This window comes from Rhipicephalus sanguineus, chromosome 7 (genome assembly GCF_013339695.2).
Source record: "Rhipicephalus sanguineus isolate Rsan-2018 chromosome 7, BIME_Rsan_1.4, whole genome shotgun sequence".
Taxonomy (NCBI): Eukaryota; Metazoa; Arthropoda; class Arachnida; order Ixodida; family Ixodidae; genus Rhipicephalus; species Rhipicephalus sanguineus.
Window position 1 is genome coordinate 24883789 of NC_051182.1, and position 19214 is coordinate 24903002.

Sequence of the window (19214 nt, forward strand, 5' to 3'; positions counted from 1 at the left end):
AGTGTTCGTTGTCATTGACCAGCAGGTGTCGTTAACGATAAGCTGGGAATCAAGAATGGTATACACCTCTTACAAAGAATTCTGTAGCGTCGGAGATACGGGCTCCGGGGCAGCATTCACTCTTTTCCATTGGCCATATCGCCGTGCTAACAATGAGTCTGCAGCTTTCTTGTACGAAAAACTATTGCGGAAGCCCTTTTCGGGAATAAGGGTCCTTGTAAAGTTCGGGGAAGAGGGTTCAATCCCCGGCCACGGCGGTCGCGTTTAGATGGGGGCGAATGCAAGTCGCCAGTGTACTTAGGTTTAGGCCTCTCACTTGAAAGAACCCAAGGCGGTAAAAATTTAATCCGGAGTCCTCCACTGTGGCGTGCCTCGTAATCATATCGTGGCTTTGGCACACTGAAATCCACAATTTAATCATAATTTTTGAATATGGGCTCTGATGCCCTAGACACTTCTCTGTTGACAGTTTCTCTTTTAAATTACTCCCTCTCTCTTTTTTCTAGTTCTAAGGGTTCTTAGACTGTAACGAGGTTTTGCTTTACATCAGTTAGTATAAGAGCAGATACCAGACTTACCGTGCTAGACACAACATATATTACAAAAGGCAGCTGCTGGCCAGTGGAGTACACGCAGTACTTGCGAACAATAAGCTTCGGGATGCTGTGATCTCGTATAGAAAAAAAGCTTTAAGCTGTAATTGTTCGTAAGCGAAACATTTCAGCTAATGGCAATGTTGGACATGTCAATAGCGAAGCTAGCTGACTAGTGGGATGGAGCACTTAGAAAGGAAAGTATTATTTATATATGCCCGGCTACTCAACACACATAAGCGTGGTTTGCTGTCCGAAAATTCCTGAATGGTTCTATTTGCAGATTCAGTAAACGTGAAGCTTCTAGGGCCCCGTTGCCCGGGTGTGTGTGAGTGTGTGTGAAAGTTAAACATAAGTTAGCTTTCACACACACACTCGTTGACTCTGGCCCATAAATAAAAAAGAAAGTTGCAGCAGAATTAGACTGATGCCAGTTATCGTTGTCAATACGAATAGCACAATGAGGGCTAGACCACACTCCTTCAGCATGGCGAACAATCTTGGGACACACTGCGCTGTGCATGAAAAAAATTACACCATCTCCCGCTAAAGGGGACCATGAGGCGATGCGAAGCCGGAGCACTTGCACGATCGCGTTCCGTTGGCGTTCGTTGGTCATGCTACCGACCTCGCGTCGTGGAACGCGAAGAGGGACGCTACGCGCGTCGTATCTTCCATCTAGCCTGGCCGTTAATTCTCACAGGGCGAGCGGGGAACGCGGTCGACAGGCGGGCGAGAAGGGGGCAGCGTAGGAGAGGAGAGAGAAGGGGGCAGCGTAGAGGAGAGGGGACGCGCATGCGCTCGAGCTCATCGCGGCGTTGCGCAGGAGAGAACTTCGGCATGTCTACCCCGCGTTTCAGAGGAAGAGTGGAAAGGGGAAGGGGAGAGGGAAAGGGGAGAGGGGAAATGGAGAGGGAAAGTAGAGAGTGGAAGCGGAGAGGGGAAGAGGAGATGGAATGTGGAGAGGGAAAAGGGAGAGGGTGAGTGGAGAGGAGGTGAGTGGAGGGGGTGAGTGGAGAGGGTATGCGCATGCGCAGTAAGGGTGGTCACGCCGCACACCACCACCACCGGATTGAGCTCCGTCTTAAGATACTTCGCATCTAAAACGCGCCAAGCACCTGAACGCGCTTGTTCGCATTCGGAACATTTGAGAATATTACCGGGGCCCTATAGCTGCTTGCGTACGTAAGGTCCTTGCGTTCCTTTATATTCAGCTGGGTCCCCGACACTAAAACTTTCTATTATAGAGTTGCAGTGTGCCGGGATCCCACGCCGCTTGCGTACGCACGCTCTTGCGTTCCATTGTACTCCCAGCCGCACCCATGGAGAAAACAAAGAAAGCAAGGGCTTACAAACGCAAGCCGCTTTGGGGGCTCGGCACTAAAACTCTCTAATATAGAACTTTCTAATGCCGGGTCCCCGAAGTGGCTTGCATACCTAAGCTCTTGTGCTCTTTTCTACTCTCCAGCGGAGCTCAAGAGTACAGGCTGATGATTCTGAGAAGCGGCCGGCGAACAGAAGAAAGCAGGGAGATTACAAAAGAATGCGGGAACGGAACGGCTAGGCACTAAAGATATCTATTTCGTAAGAGGCGTGCCATTCCACCTGATGAGGGACGCCCCTGTGGCTTTGCGGAGATGATTGAGCGCTGGCACTACAATCCTAGAGTTGAAATCAGACCGATGGAACGATAGTGTGCGCGCGCGCGCGCGCGTGTGTGTGTGTGTGTGTGTGTGTGTGTGTGTGTGTGTGTGTGTGTGTGTGTGTGTGTGTGTGTGTGTGTGTGTGTGTGTGTGTGTGTGTGTGTGTGTGTGTGTGTTCGCGTGACACTTAACCGTCGACTCTCCCCCACTCTGCTATACGCAGTGCGAGCCGAAGTCTATTAGCATTTACTTACGGATTGCATGTCAGGCTTCCGTAAAAAGCACCTATAGCTACATGCCTGAAAATCCCTCTATCGTCGGCCAATGGCCAGTATACCCCTTACGATGTGAACAAATGCCTGCATTCATGAAAACGTTCCTATTTGCGCTAATATTGTTCGTAAGACCCCATAGCAGCCACTCATGATGCCGCATGATAACCTGTGAAGGCAGCTGGCCCGTAGCAAGTAGCACAAACAAAAAGCTTCGTGAATTCTGCTGGCTATTTATACAGCACCATAATGTTTGCTTTTGTTGCGCCTACGAGCGCCTTTCTTATTCCTTAGAGCGGCACCGCACTGGCTTTCAGCGAGAAGATTGCACAGAAATTACGACCACGCTCCTCCGCCGTTGGGTTTACCTCGCGGAGTGTTCCCAAATTAGAGACAACTGCCGCAGCGCACCCCACACGTCGCGCAGTTCGTTTCGCTCGGCAATGATGCCTGTCTCTCTCCTTTTTGTGGGCGGCACACAAAAACAAAGCAAGGGTGGTCCGTTTGAAGCGTGCGGCTGGCTACCAGCGTGTTTAAATGCGCACAACGCGAAGAGGGCGGTGGTTGCAAAGCAAGGCCGGGGGCGGGGCCGACGCGGCCAGCGCGAGAACGAGTCAAACGGAACAAGCTCGTTCTCGGAAAACACGTGGGCTCGTCGGAACGCCAACGGCTTTGAAGGGATTCGACGTAAACTGCACGTGGTCTCTGAGGCATTGCTGGCTGCTCGGGCGCCGTCAGAGTTTCGTGACTCTTCTCGGAGCATTGCAATGGAGCCTTTCTCCCGCCTTCGAGACCTCGGGCACTTATCCGCAAAGGCATCTGTCACAAAAGTCGCATATGATTAACATGGCCTGCGCATAATGTCTTAACGTACGCCATGAAAAGGGTTTCTTTTTTTTTGTCACTTACGCCCAAGGCGAAAGGGCTCTAATTCTTCGCTAAGAATGGTGTGCCGTAAGCGTACGCGCACCGCTTAGTGTGTGTTAGCGTGGGCCGTAAAACGAGCATCCGAGCTGCTCCTGATCATGTGTCTTTGTTTTGTCTATTTTTATTTTGTCTATTTTTGTTTTGACTGCGTGCCGTGAAGGCCACTGCCAGCAGAGCATGAGCCGTAAGACGAACATCTGAGCTACGTGACGTGATTTTGTTTTGTCTAGTATGGAACTGGTTGCCGTGAAAGTCACCGCCAGCAGAGCCAGAGCCTTAAGACGTGCATCCGAATTACGTGTCAGATAATGTGCTTTTGTTTGTGTTGTGTCTGAACCACCGGACGTTGTGTCCGAGCCACGTTGCAGATCATGTGCTTTTGTTTTGTCTATTGTTAAACGGCTTGCCGTAAACGTCACCGGCGGCGGAATCTGAATCACGGGACGTTGCATCCGTGCTACGTCTTAGACCGTGTGCCTAGGCGACCGCGTGACTGGTGTTTTGTCTGTGAGCTACTGGTTCGCCCGTGAAGGACACCGAAAGTGAAGTGTGAACCATGCCCGGTAGCAACCAGTGCCTACGTGACCGTTTCAAGGATGCATCGACACTACACTAGAAGCTGGGACCGGCGGCCGGAGAAACGTATAGAAAACGGCCCCATCCTATGCTTCATCAGTCTGCTCTGCGCCGGAGAAGAGATCCACGCTGGGCAACTCCCGGGACACAACGCAGCCACCCATCACCCCCGGTCCTCGTCGAGCCGCCGCTGACCCATCTCGCCAGCTTCGACGGTCGCTCATAACGGCGCCGGTGTTGAAGGACTCTGCTGCGCCCGGTTACGTATGTCAATCGCTTGACTTAGTGGACTGCGAACTCTAATTATTTGCTCGGCTCTTGCTGTTGGTAATTCATTCGATACTGCTCAGTTTCTTGACATATTTCAACTTTCATGCATGCTACACTTATTCGGAATAATTGTAGACTGTATAACTAATTCACCTTTGTTTTCAAGATAAATGTTCGGTTATTGTGGAAGTATCTTTATCTTTGTTTAAACGCATTATTAAAGCTTGTTGTTCTTTGATTGGAAAAGGCACTTGACTCTTTCATACCGGCGATTGGCGCAAGCACCAGAGGCCCAACCCCCATGCCACATCTTGGGAGAAGCTTGTGCTTCGGCCCCGAGTCGTGACAGCATCTTATACGCAGTAATCACGGGCCTAATTGACAAAACTTTTCGTTCGTTAATACTATTTGCTATTGACCAGCTGGATCCTCCAATGATATGTTCTTCATTGTGGTTGGCCGAAAGTTTGTCTTCAGAACAATTCTAGGTTTCTGTGAATTAGGGCCCATGTTCTATGCGCAATGTTCAGTCAATCTAGATCTTGGACATATGCGTTAGTGACGACAGCTGGTCAATGCCAGAGTGCAGTTACGAACAAGGTGTCTTGTGAATTCAGCCCGTGATCCAATGCTGGAAAAATTTCCGGGTAAGCAACAGTATGCATTCGCAGCAGGCCGCGGAAGCAAAGTGGCATGCAAGTTGCAGTGTGCTCCTTTTTAAACGAGATATGAATCCTGATAAAGTATATATTGCATTCTTATTCTTTTTTACAAGTGTATCTACTGAAATGTCTCCCGCTAAAAGTGTTTGCAAAGACGTCATGTGAACCAGACATGATGCTGCATGCAGTATTACCGCGACGACTGCCGGCCAGCGAGGGGCGGCTACAGGATTCTTCTGAGAAGGGGGGAGGGAAGGGGGGTTTAATTTATGGGAAGTCCGACACGTAAAGCTGAGCATGAGGCTCCGACACCCATGCCCAGCTAATATACACTGGAAAAGGAGGATCAAGACATCTGGACCCCCCCTCTCCACTTCTGGATCTTCCAGTGAGTGAAACCTAATTATTACTTCGCGATCCACACTGTAAAGTGCAAAGAAAGATGCGAGGGACCAATAGATGAACAACGAGAGCGCAGAGGACACTTGACACTCACCGGTACCAGCCGAATCCGCGGTGGTAGTTCTTGTCGAAGAAGTGCGGCTCGGGCCCCGCAGCTCTCACCTGCGGGTGCAGTCTCAGGTACTCCAGCACTGCCCTGGTGCCGCCCTTCTTGACGCCGATGATGATGGCCTGCGGAAGGCGCCGTTCCGGACGCTCGGCCACCTCAGCGTCCGACACTTCGGCGTCCCGAACACCGCCAGACACTACAGGTCTATTCGATAGGCTGACGTCCACTCCACGTCTGATTTCCAGTCTGTCTGCACCGTTCGCAAAGTCCGTGGCCACCGAAAACGCGTAATCACTGCTCACAAGCTGTGCGTTGGAAGCGTTGTACACACCATCGTGAACTTCGCTAGACGAATCTTTGTTCACATCAAGCACGTAGTTTGTCGACTGCGGCGTTTTCGGGTTAGCATTCTGGAATATGACGTCGCCGCTCTCTTTGCTGCCGTTCATTGATTCGGGTAGGCCAGGTGGATTCGCTGTCGGAGACAACGTCGTCTTCAGAGCCAGGGTAAGTCTACCGGCTTGTCTAGAAGTCCGTCGACGTTGGAGCACTTCTTCAGCATTGCCGCTGGCTTGTCGTCTACCGAAGCTCTTTTTCAAATCGCCGCCTTCAACCGCAGGTGCGAAGCGAACGTCGCGACGTTCCTTGCCACGTCCCGTACGGATCTTCCCGAACGTGACACCGGCTTCGATAGCGTCATCTTCTGGCAATGTTGCTGCGGCGATTGGACGGCTTGTTACGATTTCTCCTTCGTCGTCGACGACCTGACGCTGCAGTAATTGCACGTAACGGGTTCCCGACACTGGCGTCAGGTCTGGTGCGAAGAAGGCGTAGCCGATGAGGATGCACAGGGCGGCCGTGTACACGACCAGTCGTCGCACGGACGTCCTGTAGGCGGCTGGGCTCATCGCGGCTTTCCCATTGGTTCATCGCAGCCCAGCCACTTCAGCGCACGTCACCGACACGCGCTTGCGCAGACAGGCGCGTATTACACCAGTGAATGGGCAGGAGTGACTGCACCTGCATGGGAAGAAAAAGCAAATAGCATGAATTTTTACGGATTCGGCTCAGGAAGTGTAAGCAATCGATGAAGAAAAATTATCTTGTTCGACGCAACATTAGGACATTTAGCACGGCAGCCTGAAAAGACACGGACAGAGAGTAGTGGTACAGAGGACCCGTTCTTTGCACCATTTCTCTTTGTCTTTGAATTTTCGCGCTGCTCTGCTAAGTGTTCAAGGGTACCAACTGGTCAAATGAAAGCGTTACTGCAACATTGGGCATTGTTATCTCAGTGAGAACAGCAAACAATGTCGGTGATTCCCGGCAAGTTCGTGCTGCAGCCCGTACAGCGATTGTACCTATGTGTGTTTTCTTTATTGAAATGAAGAATAAATGAAGGAGTTGTCACCATTTCTTGGCCACAGCTACTTTGGTGCACTTGGAGGCTATGACAAAAGTATAAAACAATCTATAATGAGGCACCTTTTTCGCCAGGGACACTGAAACAACGAATCGGTTTAGAGTGATAATGTGTCCTCTGAAAACTCAAATGTCGTTAATTTCACAATCATAAGCTTATTAATAGAGGAGAAAGTCAAGGCCAAAATTTTGCTTTTGAATTTCGTGCCGAAATCGCGCGTGATGTCACGAATTACAAGGTGTACTTTTCGCATTCTGTCGAGATTGGCTCAATGAAATTTCCTGACACTCGGCAGGCTTGGCCTGACGGTCCCGACGTGGGAGTCGCCCGCTGCGCGCTGACGCTCGCCTTGCAGGACCTCAATAAAGTTTTGCAACCAACCAACCAACTTGGTATGTTAGGTTCACGGTCCCATCGGAGGACAATGTAATTCATTTTCACTGATGAGGAATTACGCAGGACCTTTTAGACGCCCTCAAAATTTATGGCGTCATGCTTTTTGGAGGCGTGTTTCAAAATGGCGCCGCCACCCTCTTTTTTTTCGCGCGTTTTCTCGCTTACCAAGCGGCTTTCCGCGGCAGGCTGGTGATTTCGGAATTGTGAAAGCGTAATTTACTATTATGAGATAAATCTTTCTCCTCCTTGGTGTCTCTTTGTTAAAATAAACGTTTGGTAAGCGCTTTCGCGCTTACCCCGAGGAAATAAATATGACTCGAGGGCATTAATGTCCACTTTGACGTCATACATATTCGACCGAGACCTACATTACGAGCATTTATTCATGAAAATGAATTACGGTGTGTTATGATGAAGGAGCAAGGTGCATAACATAGAAAGTTTCGAAAACTTTTACTGCCGCCAACGCAGCACAAATATGAAAGAAATTGTACTGAAATCCGTGACGTTACATTGACGTATACGGGTGTTTGGGTTCTAGTGCGAACAGTCTCAACTCTGGAACAGTGAACGTCATTATATTTTGCACCAAGGAACTTATGATTCGCAAGCAGCGCGCCTTGCCTTTATGCGGGTTGTCAATTAGATTTTCCTATTTTGGCAGATTTTTTTTTCATTTCGTAAACAATACATTTGCATACTTCCATAACGATGCGTACTCTAGCAGGTAACATCACGTCAAACCCCTGTCAGGTTCCGAATGGCGTTGAGTCTATCAAATGATTGAAATAAGGCCCGTTATTCATTTTTGATCAGAATTGACTCCATTTACACAACCACTGTATCTCACTTTGTTTTTAAATGACTAAATATTTGACATTGGATATAATAACAATAATAATATCTGGGGTTTACCGTTCAAAAACCACGATATGATTATGAGAGACGCCGTAGTGGAGGGCTCCGGAAATTTCGACTACCTGAGGTTCTTTAACGTGCACCTAAATCTAAGTACACGGGCCTCAAGCATTTTCGCCTCCATATAAAATGCAGCTGCCGCAGCCGGGATTCGATCCCGTGACCTTCGGGTCAGCAGTCGAGCGCCATGACCACTAGACCACTGTGGCGGGGCTATTTGACATTGGAATAAATATTCTATGATTACGAACGTTTATGATTTCGAATCACGAACGTCTATGATTTCGAATCAGGTGTAACATGCGAATACGCATGTTACACCTGATTACGAAATGGCGTTAGTCAGGCCCCTTTAAAATATAGTTGAGAGCCAATTCATGTATGAAGTGAAGCAGAGTGGCTTAAACTGGAACTGCAGTTGTCAACTCGTGGGCGTCGAGGCGGAAAAGAAGTTATCGCTACCTTTCAAACACTGTCACGTTGTTATTTCGATAGTTTTCTGGCTTGTCTATACTAAATGCAATCACTAATCTATAATCGGCCTCCCATTTTTAATAAATAATAGTGAGTCAGCGAAATAACTTTATTTAAAATCCGGCGACTGAGAGGCCCGCGCCTGGGTCCGCCTAGATGGCTGCTGGGAGCTTTTGCCCCGCACGGCCTCTGTGGCTGCTATTCAATATTGGTATATTGTACATTTCCACAACATGGCTTGAAGGGTGGCTCTAGCAGACTTGTATAGCTTGCATATATTGCTTGGGTATATCTGGGGAGAGAAAGCCTTTAATTGCACTCGATTTCGACAGGTTTCTGTTTGTAATCGCTTCCAAGCAACGGACTCGGCTCTGTTAACTTTAGTGTGAGGTGGTGGCGATATTAGCCTCCTATTCTGATATAATTTGGTAGTAACGCTAAATCTTCTTAATCTGGGCCTTTTAACGTGATAGCATAAAAGAGCTCGTTTCGTAGAAATTCCATTGTGGGAGTCGGCGTCGGTGTCATTGATTGTGAGCAAAAATCAACGTTGTCCGTGAGCGATAATTCGAGATAGATGCAAACAAATAAATAATAAAAAACTTGGGCTTTGGTGAGAGAGAGAGTAACGAAGAGGAAAGGCAGGGAGGTTAACCAAGCTTTGGCTCGGTTGGCTACCCTACACTTGGGGGGGGGGGGAATAATAGAAAGGAAAAGGTAGAGAAGAAAGAAGAAGAGTAAGAAAGAGATGGACGAACAGCGTGAAACTACACAACACGAACTCGCGCCGTTAGTTCACAGGCGCTCGTGAATTAGTCCGGTGGTGCTCAAGAAGCACAAGAGGTATTTCGTGGCCTTGCGCATATGCGAGACCGTATAGGCCAAGGTCCCAAGATCTTCTTTTCTGTCAGTGGTCTTGAGTCCAGGTGACGGAGCTTGACTTCCATACTACGTCGTTGAGCCTGATATGATGGGCAGTGGCAGAGAATGTGTTCAAGCGTCTCCTCGCAGGCGCAAATGTTGCATGCCGCACTGCTGGCCATTCCAATTAGACACGAATACGCATTCGTAAATGCCACGCAGGTGTTCTACCACAGAACCACGCCATTGCTTGGAACTGCTCACGAAAGAAAAAAAAAAACCCTGTACGAATGTCATGTAAGGCGCGGAGTCTGCTTAACGCGTGTAATATTGGTGGTAGAAGCGTAGAATCACGCCAGGTGTCAAGACATGTTAATTTCACAACGAGTGAGGGGTTTGAAGGCCCACCCATTACAAAGCGCTCCGACATACTTAATCATCAACATCAGCAAAAGCATCAGCAAAGTGAGCAATTGGGTAAGTTCACGTGTTTTCTAACGGACTCGTAGTGAGTATTTGGCTGATTCGCAAAGCAAAAAAAAATGAATTATGGCGTAGTGGGCACTTCCCAACAGTACCTGATTCGGCAGTTGTAGTAATTACTGATTCGCTGTCCGTATGCAGATCTCTCACTTCAGCTTCTCCTTCCGACTATTCTATTCTGAATGCTTTCACTGCATTAATACCTAAAGACTTGTGTACAGTGCGGTTAGTATGGGTACCAGGTCATCGTGGCATATTTTTAAACGAGATGGCTGATGCTGTCGCGCGGTGGTCTCCAGATGGTCCTGCAATGACCATTGTGCCTGATGCAGCTTTCATTACTGAATCCAGATTCCGCAAATATTCCTTACTTCAAGATTCTATGAAAACTGAATTACCAGTTCAAGAATATGGTCATCTTTCTTTTGCTTGGGATAGTAAATGGTGTCTCACGCGCAAATTGGAAGTATCTTTTGCAAAATGTCGATGCCGTATATCTCCTCTTAATTTTTATTTATACAGGTTTGGTGTGGTGCCATCTCTTTTATGCTTTTAATGCCAAGAACCTGAAAACATCGATCACTTCTTACTTACTTGCCGTCGTTTCACTAGCCCCGGGAAAAAAACATTTCGAAATGTTATTCAGAAATTTAGAGGGACCGACAACCAATTTTTATGGTGCCTATTTTCTTTAGCGCAACGGAAAGCTTACCGGTGAGCGTGTCTAATCACGGAATGGTAAGGTGGAAAACTCTGTGAAACATTTGTAATCAGAATTTTTATATCTGCGGCGAATATGAAGTCGTATACACAAGTGACAACACATACTGCAAACAGTGAGCGCGAGAGCGGTTCGTGTTTGAGCGCGGCTGTTTGCTACGCGTGCGTGCTCAAGGCACCGTCGCTTCTCACCGTGCAACTCATTCTACCTCGTAAGCAGCACAAAATAGAACGGGGATGGATTATAATATACACACTCCAATTTTCAGGACTAATTATGGCGCACAGGACAGCATTAGACTGCGTCACTACGAACAGCAATGTGATCGACTACATAATCCTACTTCAAGGCTCTTCCGCTAGGCTGCGTGACATAACCGTTTTTGTTACTTTTAAACACGATTTAAAAATAATCTTACTCACAACGCGAAAAGGATGCTGGAATCTCTCACTATATTTGATGGTCTTTTTATTTCTACCAGGATCTAATCACACGATCTGGCCACTTGTTGGTCCCTTTAAGAATTACTTTAAGAATTAGCCGCATGCGAATTTCTTAGGGACACAAGAAGACTTCCTTGTTAATTATTCCCAATCAAATTTCGTACATCGGACTTGCTCGTGCTAATTCACTTATTCCATATGATTGACCTATTCCTATTTTTATTTGTACATAAACTGAAAATTCTTCAATTTTTCTATATACCCTAGCTAGACGGCCGATTAGTTTGTTTTCCTGCGTCTAAATTCCAAATTTTTCCACTTATATTAACGGCCGGTTTCATGGCCAATCCCCGTAGTGGGTAAAAGCCAAGAATTCAGGGTCAAGCAAGAAAGCAAGCAAACTTGCAGTAGGCATTGTAAGATAGTTTGAAATGGTTTAATGTTACGCACACAGATGTTCCTTTCCTTTGCGGCACGGTTGAGGTGTCCACCGATAAGCGAAGCGAGGCTACCGGTTCAGATGTAAACAGGGCCCTATTACGCTATCGCGTTCTACTCTAGAAGGCAAAGCTCAAGCGTCATCGAACATTTTTTTTCTCTATATCTCCTCCTCCGCGTTCTCCTGACCGATGGAAGACACTCCTTGCTCATCTGGGCGAATAAGACCTCGAGCTTTGCGGTGTGCTATCTCGTTGGGGTTGACTGCGGGAATGCCTGCGCGTATGCGCTGGGAACCAGAGCAGTTGCCTGTCGTTCTTTTCTGCATTGAAGAGTGTTACTGCGTTGACTCCGAAGATGTGACAAGCCTCCGGATAGATCCTACCCTTAGCATTGTATCTAATGGCCGCATGATAATCGCTAATGATATGTTGTTTCGTGGAGACCAATGCTATTGCAATGGCTACCTCCTCTGCTGTCTCGCAATGTTTGGTATCGATTGACACGCCTGTAAATAGTTTTTGGGATGGGATCTACGACTAGCTGCCACGTAGTTATTCCTGTCTAGGTATTCAGCCGAGTCAACGAAGGTTGCTCTATCGTCTGACCCGTAACTTCGACTCATTTTCTCTGCTCTACTCGTGCGTCTGCGCTTGTTGTAACCTGGATGCATGCTTGGGTAGATTTGGTACTAGAAGTTTGTCACGAATTTCTCTCGTTGTCGTCCTCTTTTCCCCGTCTTGAATGTGGTAATTCATTCCTAGCGTGCGCAGTAAAACTAATGCATTAAAATTGCTACCCTTACACGGAAATATACAGGGTGCCCCAGCTAACTCTAGCCAGAGTTTTAAAATATGCCGACGCACGTTATGCCGACCCGGCCAAATGCATGTTGCTTCCTATTGCATGCAGTGAGTCACATTATTTTTGTTTTCTGCTTGATTGTGTAATTGAGCAAGAATAATGAACTAACTTCTAAAGAAACGAAGTTGGATAAAAAATTCCAATTAAAAAGTTGCTGATCAGCTTACAAAACGCCCGCTTAGACAGTTTCTAACGTTCTAGCTATTAAGTGTTCATGTTTTCCGCTTACTACGAATACCTGAAAAATACGAAAAAATACAACGTGACACGCCAGCATTCAGCTACGTGATGAACGTTCGTGTTGCTTGCGGCAGCACAAGCGATAGCAGCTGCGTCTGCTTATCACTCTCATGCATGGGCGTGCGCAGAGAGAGAGAGAGAGGGGGGGGGGGGGGCGGTCGCTTCACCTACTCACCCAAGAAGAGGGGGGCGCAGTCTGCCCCATACACTGACATAATAGGGGGGGGGGGGGCGCGATAAACCTTCGCCCCCCCCCCTCTTGAAGGGTAACCCTGCGCACGCCTATGCTCTCATGAACCGCCGCGAGGTAAGCATATCGTTTGTGCGCGGAACGTTTGGAAGCACTGCAATCACGGCGCGCAAGCGGGCATGTGACGTGTTTCTTTTCTCTTTTTTTTTGTATTTCGCGGACATCCGCAGTAAGCGTACAAACACAAATACTTTATCAGATGTTTCGCTAACCAATCCACAACTTTCTCATTGGAATTTCTTGTCCAATTTCGTCACTTAGAACTTAGTTAATCTTGCCTAATTAAGCAATTAAGCAGACCACAATAAATAGTGCGAGTCACTCCACGCAATGGTCAGCAACATGCATTTGGTCGCGTCCTTATAAAGTATGTTGGCATATCTCTAAACTCTGGCTAGAGTTAACTGGGGCACCCTGTATATGCAACATTATATTTGTTCATAAACTTTAATTCTCATGTTTATTTTTTTACATGTACACGAGAATCTAGGATGGATTTACAATGCAGATATTACTATTATCCCTATTGCAAAAACCAGCGCCGTTCCAGTACCCCCAGCGTGATACCAGTAGGTTTCTTGGCGCTGGACCGCACTTGGAACACTGGTACACGCTCGAATTCACTGGGACTCCGGTGAAAGTACTGTGAAAGCGCTGGGTAGCACTGGTAGAGCCACTCGCTTTGCCGCTGTGACGCTGGCGCTCACTGGGAAGCGCTGGAGACGCTGGAATTCTCACTGGCGTGCGCTGGCACATACTGGAGCCTGCACTGTTCTGCCAGTGCCGCGCGCTGCTTTCCGTATCGTGCGCGGCGGAATGCTTTGGTATCGTTGATTATCGAATGTCTGATTCGATGGTACCGATAGATGCTGTCCTAACGGATCCCAAACATGTGTCACAAATTCTAGCTTGGCAGAAAAAGACCAGGAGATGCGCACTATTTTCATGATATACGTTCTGATACATATGTGAAATCATGGTCAATTTTATTGTTTCCCTGTCGAATGTGGAGAAAAATATGTTAATAACCAAAAGCAGCCAACACTGATCGTTCTGCTTTCTCCCACGCTTTTTTAATTCATGCAGTGCCAATAACGTCGTTAATTTTTGCGGAGCACGTACGTAGCAGCAATGAATACACATTTTGTGCATGCCGCTCATATGTATATATATATATATCAGTTTTGCATCCGTGATGTGTGGCGGTAATGACTTCATATTGCAATGTTAGTCTGGAAGCGTTGGTCTCAACATACACAGCAAATCGTTGCATCGCCGTGCAGTTGGCAAGAAGTAAATGAGCGCTGGCTTCGCGACCTCTGAGGCCAGAAAAACAGCCGTCGTTCGATATCGCCACACCGGAAACGCATCTCGGGCAATTCTTGCACTTCCACTTACTTCAGCTATACGTTAGGTAACAGTTCAAAAGGTTTCCGAGGCTAAAATGCAGAAACTTCAACTATCGCAACTCATCTGCGCCGAGATCGGTCCTACCCAGTGCGGCTCCCAGCGAGTGTTAGGCCTAGCGTACCGGCCGAGGCCGTCTACATGCCACCGGCGCTTCTTGGTTTAAGTACACGCAATTCCAACGTGTAAGTTTTACTGTAAAGTATAGTATGGACATCCGTTAACCTAAATTAACCATTTTTTCTCGTGTACGGCGTCCGCACAAGGAGCGATGACCATCGATGCGACGCGCTTTCAGCAACAAGCGCAGGCTCACCCAAAGCAGCCGGCCGCACTCGCCGGTACTTCTCTGACTCATACGTCAGAACACATACCTGTCAACTGGTACGCCTTAGTGAACTGACACACCCGCATCTTTTTTCAACTAATTGTATTTGTTTTTGCGGAGCGGTTTTATAGTTGTAGGTATCGATAGAACTGCAAGTCAGAATACAGACACGCCCGCCCCGCAGTAATATCGTCGCTCGCGCGAGAAACCTACTCAGTATGAATTCACGTAGGCGCGTGTTTATCGAAAGAGTCATCATAAAGGTTCTGTACATGTTCATCATTAGCAAGGGCGAGAAACGACAGTTAAAAATTGGCAGTAACAGCCGTCAAACTGTACCCTGCGCAGGGTCCATCTGATATTTTTCGGAGTTAAAACGGGAATTCTTAAAGAAACCTAGCGCTCTTCCCATTTTGGGCATTTCATTCGTTGCAGGCCACCCTTGGTTTGTGTCTAATGAAGACGCAAGCGTGATTTGGAAAGGAAGATCGCGTCGTCCTTGAATACACATACCGAAATATGAAACGAAACGCTGTCTTACTGTGTTGACTAGCCCTTTTACAGCCAGGTTGGCGTGTTTGAGCGTGGCGCAGTGTTCTCAATAAAGAAAAAAAAAAAAAAAAAAAGAGCGTGGCGCAGTGGTAGAGTACTTGCTTGGAGATTAAGAGGTGGCGAGTTCGAATCCTCGTGGTGGACAGCTTTTTTTTTTTTTTTTCATACGGCTTTTTTTTTCTTTTTTTATTGCACTAATGCTTTCTATATGACTTTCTTTACTAATATATTTATGCAACGAACGTAGGCACCGCCGTTTTAACGCTGTAGAGCCGTTTTGCGCTTGAGTACCCAGCGCCTCCCAGTAAAACGCCGCTCCAGCGGCCCAGTATCCAGCGCGACGCTGGGCCCATAATCAGGCATGGCACTGGACGCTGGCACCCAGTGGCGCTGGGTTTTGCAATAGGGATACTATTTCGTTCGGTTTTTAACATATTTATTCAGCTTATGTGTTTCGGCGTTTTTCCATAGAGTGGTAACGCCGATTAGTTTTTATCACTTTGGAAGTCCGTGCTGTATAAGCCTGAACAAGACATAGAAGGAATCAACGAAATTGTAACAAGGCTCTGTGAAGTCAGAAGTGAATTGCCATGGCGAGAAATAAGGAAGCTGTCCCAAACCACAATAGACGTAGTAAAGAAACGAGAACACGTGAAAGTAACTGATGTTCTCAAATAGAATCGCCTGAGCAAACGAATTAAAGCTGATCATCATGAAGAAGCTCAGCGGTATACGGAATTCTAACGTCGAATAGAGGCGGCCGTAAATAAAGCAAGTGTCACCAAAGGAGCTAGAAGCAAACTCTGTTTAGTAAGGACCAGAAGGCACTGAGTTAAAGGGGAATGTTATTAGAAATTTCAATGACATAGTGAAGGCGGCAGAAGACTACCATTCCGAACTCTACAGTTTGCACATAACTCTTCTATACTCGAGTGATTTCAAACTAGAAGAGGGCAGGGGATCCGAAGTTGTTTGTGTAATTATCCATGAGTTCAGAAAAAGTACTAGATATACCCTGTGGAAAAGCTGTCAGATAAGACTGCATAAGAGTTGACTTGAACAAAGATTTCATATTTAAGAAATTTGCGGCACTCTACTCCGACAGTCTTAAGACCTCAAATGTTGCCGTGAGCTGGATGAATGCCAACCTTACATTAGTACACAGGAAGGAAGATGTTAAACATTCGAACAATTAGGCCCCATAAGCTCACTTTCAGTATCGTACAAAATATTTACAAATTGAAACAGGATACGAGAAATACTTGATTTCAATCAACCTATAGAGCATGGTCATTGAAGTAATTGAGCCTTCGGCTGTGTACAACCAACCACTTTATATGACTAGCATATACTACGAGGAGACATGGAATACAGATACCAGCATTCTCGGAAGCAGTGCGTCGCCAAGTATGGCTTGAAAGATATGTTAAAGTGACACTAAAGAGAAACAATGAATTGGTTTAGATTGATAAAGTGTGCTCGGAGAACTCTTGTGTAGTTTATTTCCCCTCCATAGGTTTATTATTAGAGGAGAAAACCAAGTTCAAAGTTTCATTTTTAAATTTCGCGCCGAACTTTGTAATTCGTGACGTAAAAGACTTCAAAGAGCATTGAACGTATTTTGGCGCCACTGGCTGGACGAAATTTCCACAAACTCGTTATGTCAAGTCTCTGGCCCCCTCAGAGGACAATGTACTTCGATTTAACCGATTAGGAACTACGTAGGCCCAAGCAGGCGCCGTCAAAAATATGTGACGTCACGGCAAATGGTGCGGGAATTCCAAGGTGGCGTCGCCACCTGTATTTTCGTTTTGCACGTTTTCTCGCTTATTAAGCGTCTTCGCGCAGAAAGCGTGGTGTTTTTGGTATCGTGGAAGACTACTTTACTAATGCGAGAAAAATCGTTTTGCTCTTTACCCTTTAATACCTTAGCGACTATCTACTATCTATATACTTAGCGACTATCTAGCGATTATTTTAGAGTTATTCTAAAAAGAAACACAGAATTGCGATCAAAAAGGGGGTAGGCTAAGCAGAAGCAGATTCGATCTCTTCAGTATTGTCCACTGTGTGCTTAGAAGTACTCAAACGACTAGATTTATAAGAAACAGAAGTAAGGATTGACAAAGAATATCTGAGTATAAATTATGGCTCACAAATGACAGCGTTATCTTCAGCAGTGGTGGCCAATAACTGCAAAATGTTATTGAAGACCTAAACCCAGGCGGTATTAAAGCAGGGCTGAAAATGAATGTGCTGAATACAATTAGATAAGGCTCAATAGCCTCGCGAAAAGAGTGGATGTGAAAGAGTGGATATTCTGAAACTTTTCACAGAAAAAGCGGCTGGGCTTATTATTTCACTTTTGAAGTTCCGAAAGAAGGCGCGATACATTTTCTAGATCTGGTTATTCGGTCTGGTGGTTCACATGTTTGCTGGCTCGTTTCGTAAAGCCAATTTTGGATTTCAGATCTAGCCACTCCAAGCTAGTCAAAAACGGTGTAGCTATTCCCTGCTTGACCTCGGCGTTAAAGAAAACCTGCCCACACTTCCTTGCAGAAAGCTTCACTAAGCAGCTGGGGCGACTTCGGTGGCACGCTTTCCTGCAGCCATTCTGGCTCGCCTATGCGAAAGGATTCTGCGCAGCTCGAAATCCGAGTTGAAAGGTTCGGCTCGTGTTGCGAGAGGTCCCGATAAGAAGGCGCTCGTCAGCATTCCCTGCCTGCATGGTGTGTCACACCACCTCAAGAAGGGGGGCCCGAAGTATGGTATTCACGTCGTATTTTCCGCGAGAAATAAGTTAGGCAGAATATGTGGGGCTGTTGAAAGAAAGATATAGAGGGCACGTACTGCACAGAAGTGGTTTGAGTGTAAAGTCAAACACAGAAACGCCTTATCAGACTGTCGTAATGGAGTGGTATACTCTGTCCCTCTTTCTTGAGCAACGACTACATTGGTGAGACCGGCCGCTGTCTCAACTGAAGGTTGAACGATCACGGATTATCTATGAAAGGACAACCGCCAACTAACTTCTCATTGCATTGTCATGAGTGTAATTGCCGCCCGGATTTCCAAGAAACCAGAGTCATTGCGCGGTACAAGGAACGTACGACTAGTGAGCTTGTTGAAGCTTATTTTATTTTAAAAGCCGGAGATTGTCGTGTCCAGCCCTCATTGGCATTGCACCAAGCAGAGATTGCTTATCTTGATCCGCAAATGTGGGAGCTTTTTCTTGGTTTTTGAGCACGCGCGTGTGGTTCTTGCGTTTTTTCTTCCTTCATGTTCTTCTTGTTTTGAATAAAAGTTTGGGTTGTTAGTATGCGCTTGTGCTGTTCTATATCTCCCTTCGGCCACGTTTTCTTTATGATAGAAAAATAAGAGTTTGAAATTAGCAACCAATATACGATTTCATCAAGAATATGTACGTCTAGGTCAATTACTAGCAAGTGAACGTGTCGTCAGCGTTATTGGAGTCAGTTGTTTCTCGTATCTTCGCGTGTGTGCGCTCTTTGAAGATGAAAGGTACCTACCTACCCACGAAAGAGAAATTCACCGGAGAATTAAAATTGGCTGTAGTGCATATGGCAGACGCTCCCATATTTAGACAGGCAATTTACCGCTCTTTCGGGAGCGAATACTGTAGAATCATTGCGTATTGCCAGTACAAATATTTGGGTCAGAGACATAAATGATGAGAAATGAAATCAAGAAAAATTTCGCAACACGCTACGTGCGATGAAACGAAAACGTCTACGGTTCAGAGGACAAACATGGGTAGCCAATACCCTATTAGACATTAACGAAGAACCGGCGGATACAAAGAGATGGGAAACGTAACCGAGGGCTCTAGCGAGTTAGGTGGGCTGATGAAATGAAGAAATTCGCACGTATAAAGCTGTATCAACTGGCACAGCTCCGGGCAAATCGTAAATCTTTGCGAAAGGCCTTCGTCCTTCAGTGGA

At 46.6% G+C, this 19214-nt stretch overlaps 1 protein-coding gene across 1 annotated transcript in view; it reads right to left on the reverse strand.

Moving 5' to 3' along the window:
• The window catches only part of LOC119399331 (heparan sulfate glucosamine 3-O-sulfotransferase 6), a 98265-nt gene that overhangs the window by 77290 nt on the left and 1761 nt on the right, over positions 1–19214 (reverse strand). Inside the window, exon 2 of the mRNA XM_037666148.2 lies at positions 5440–6474. Coding sequence (XP_037522076.1) covers positions 5440–6362 — 923 coding nt within the window. The 5' untranslated portion in view covers positions 6363–6474. The remainder of the gene's footprint in view (positions 1–5439; positions 6475–19214) is intronic.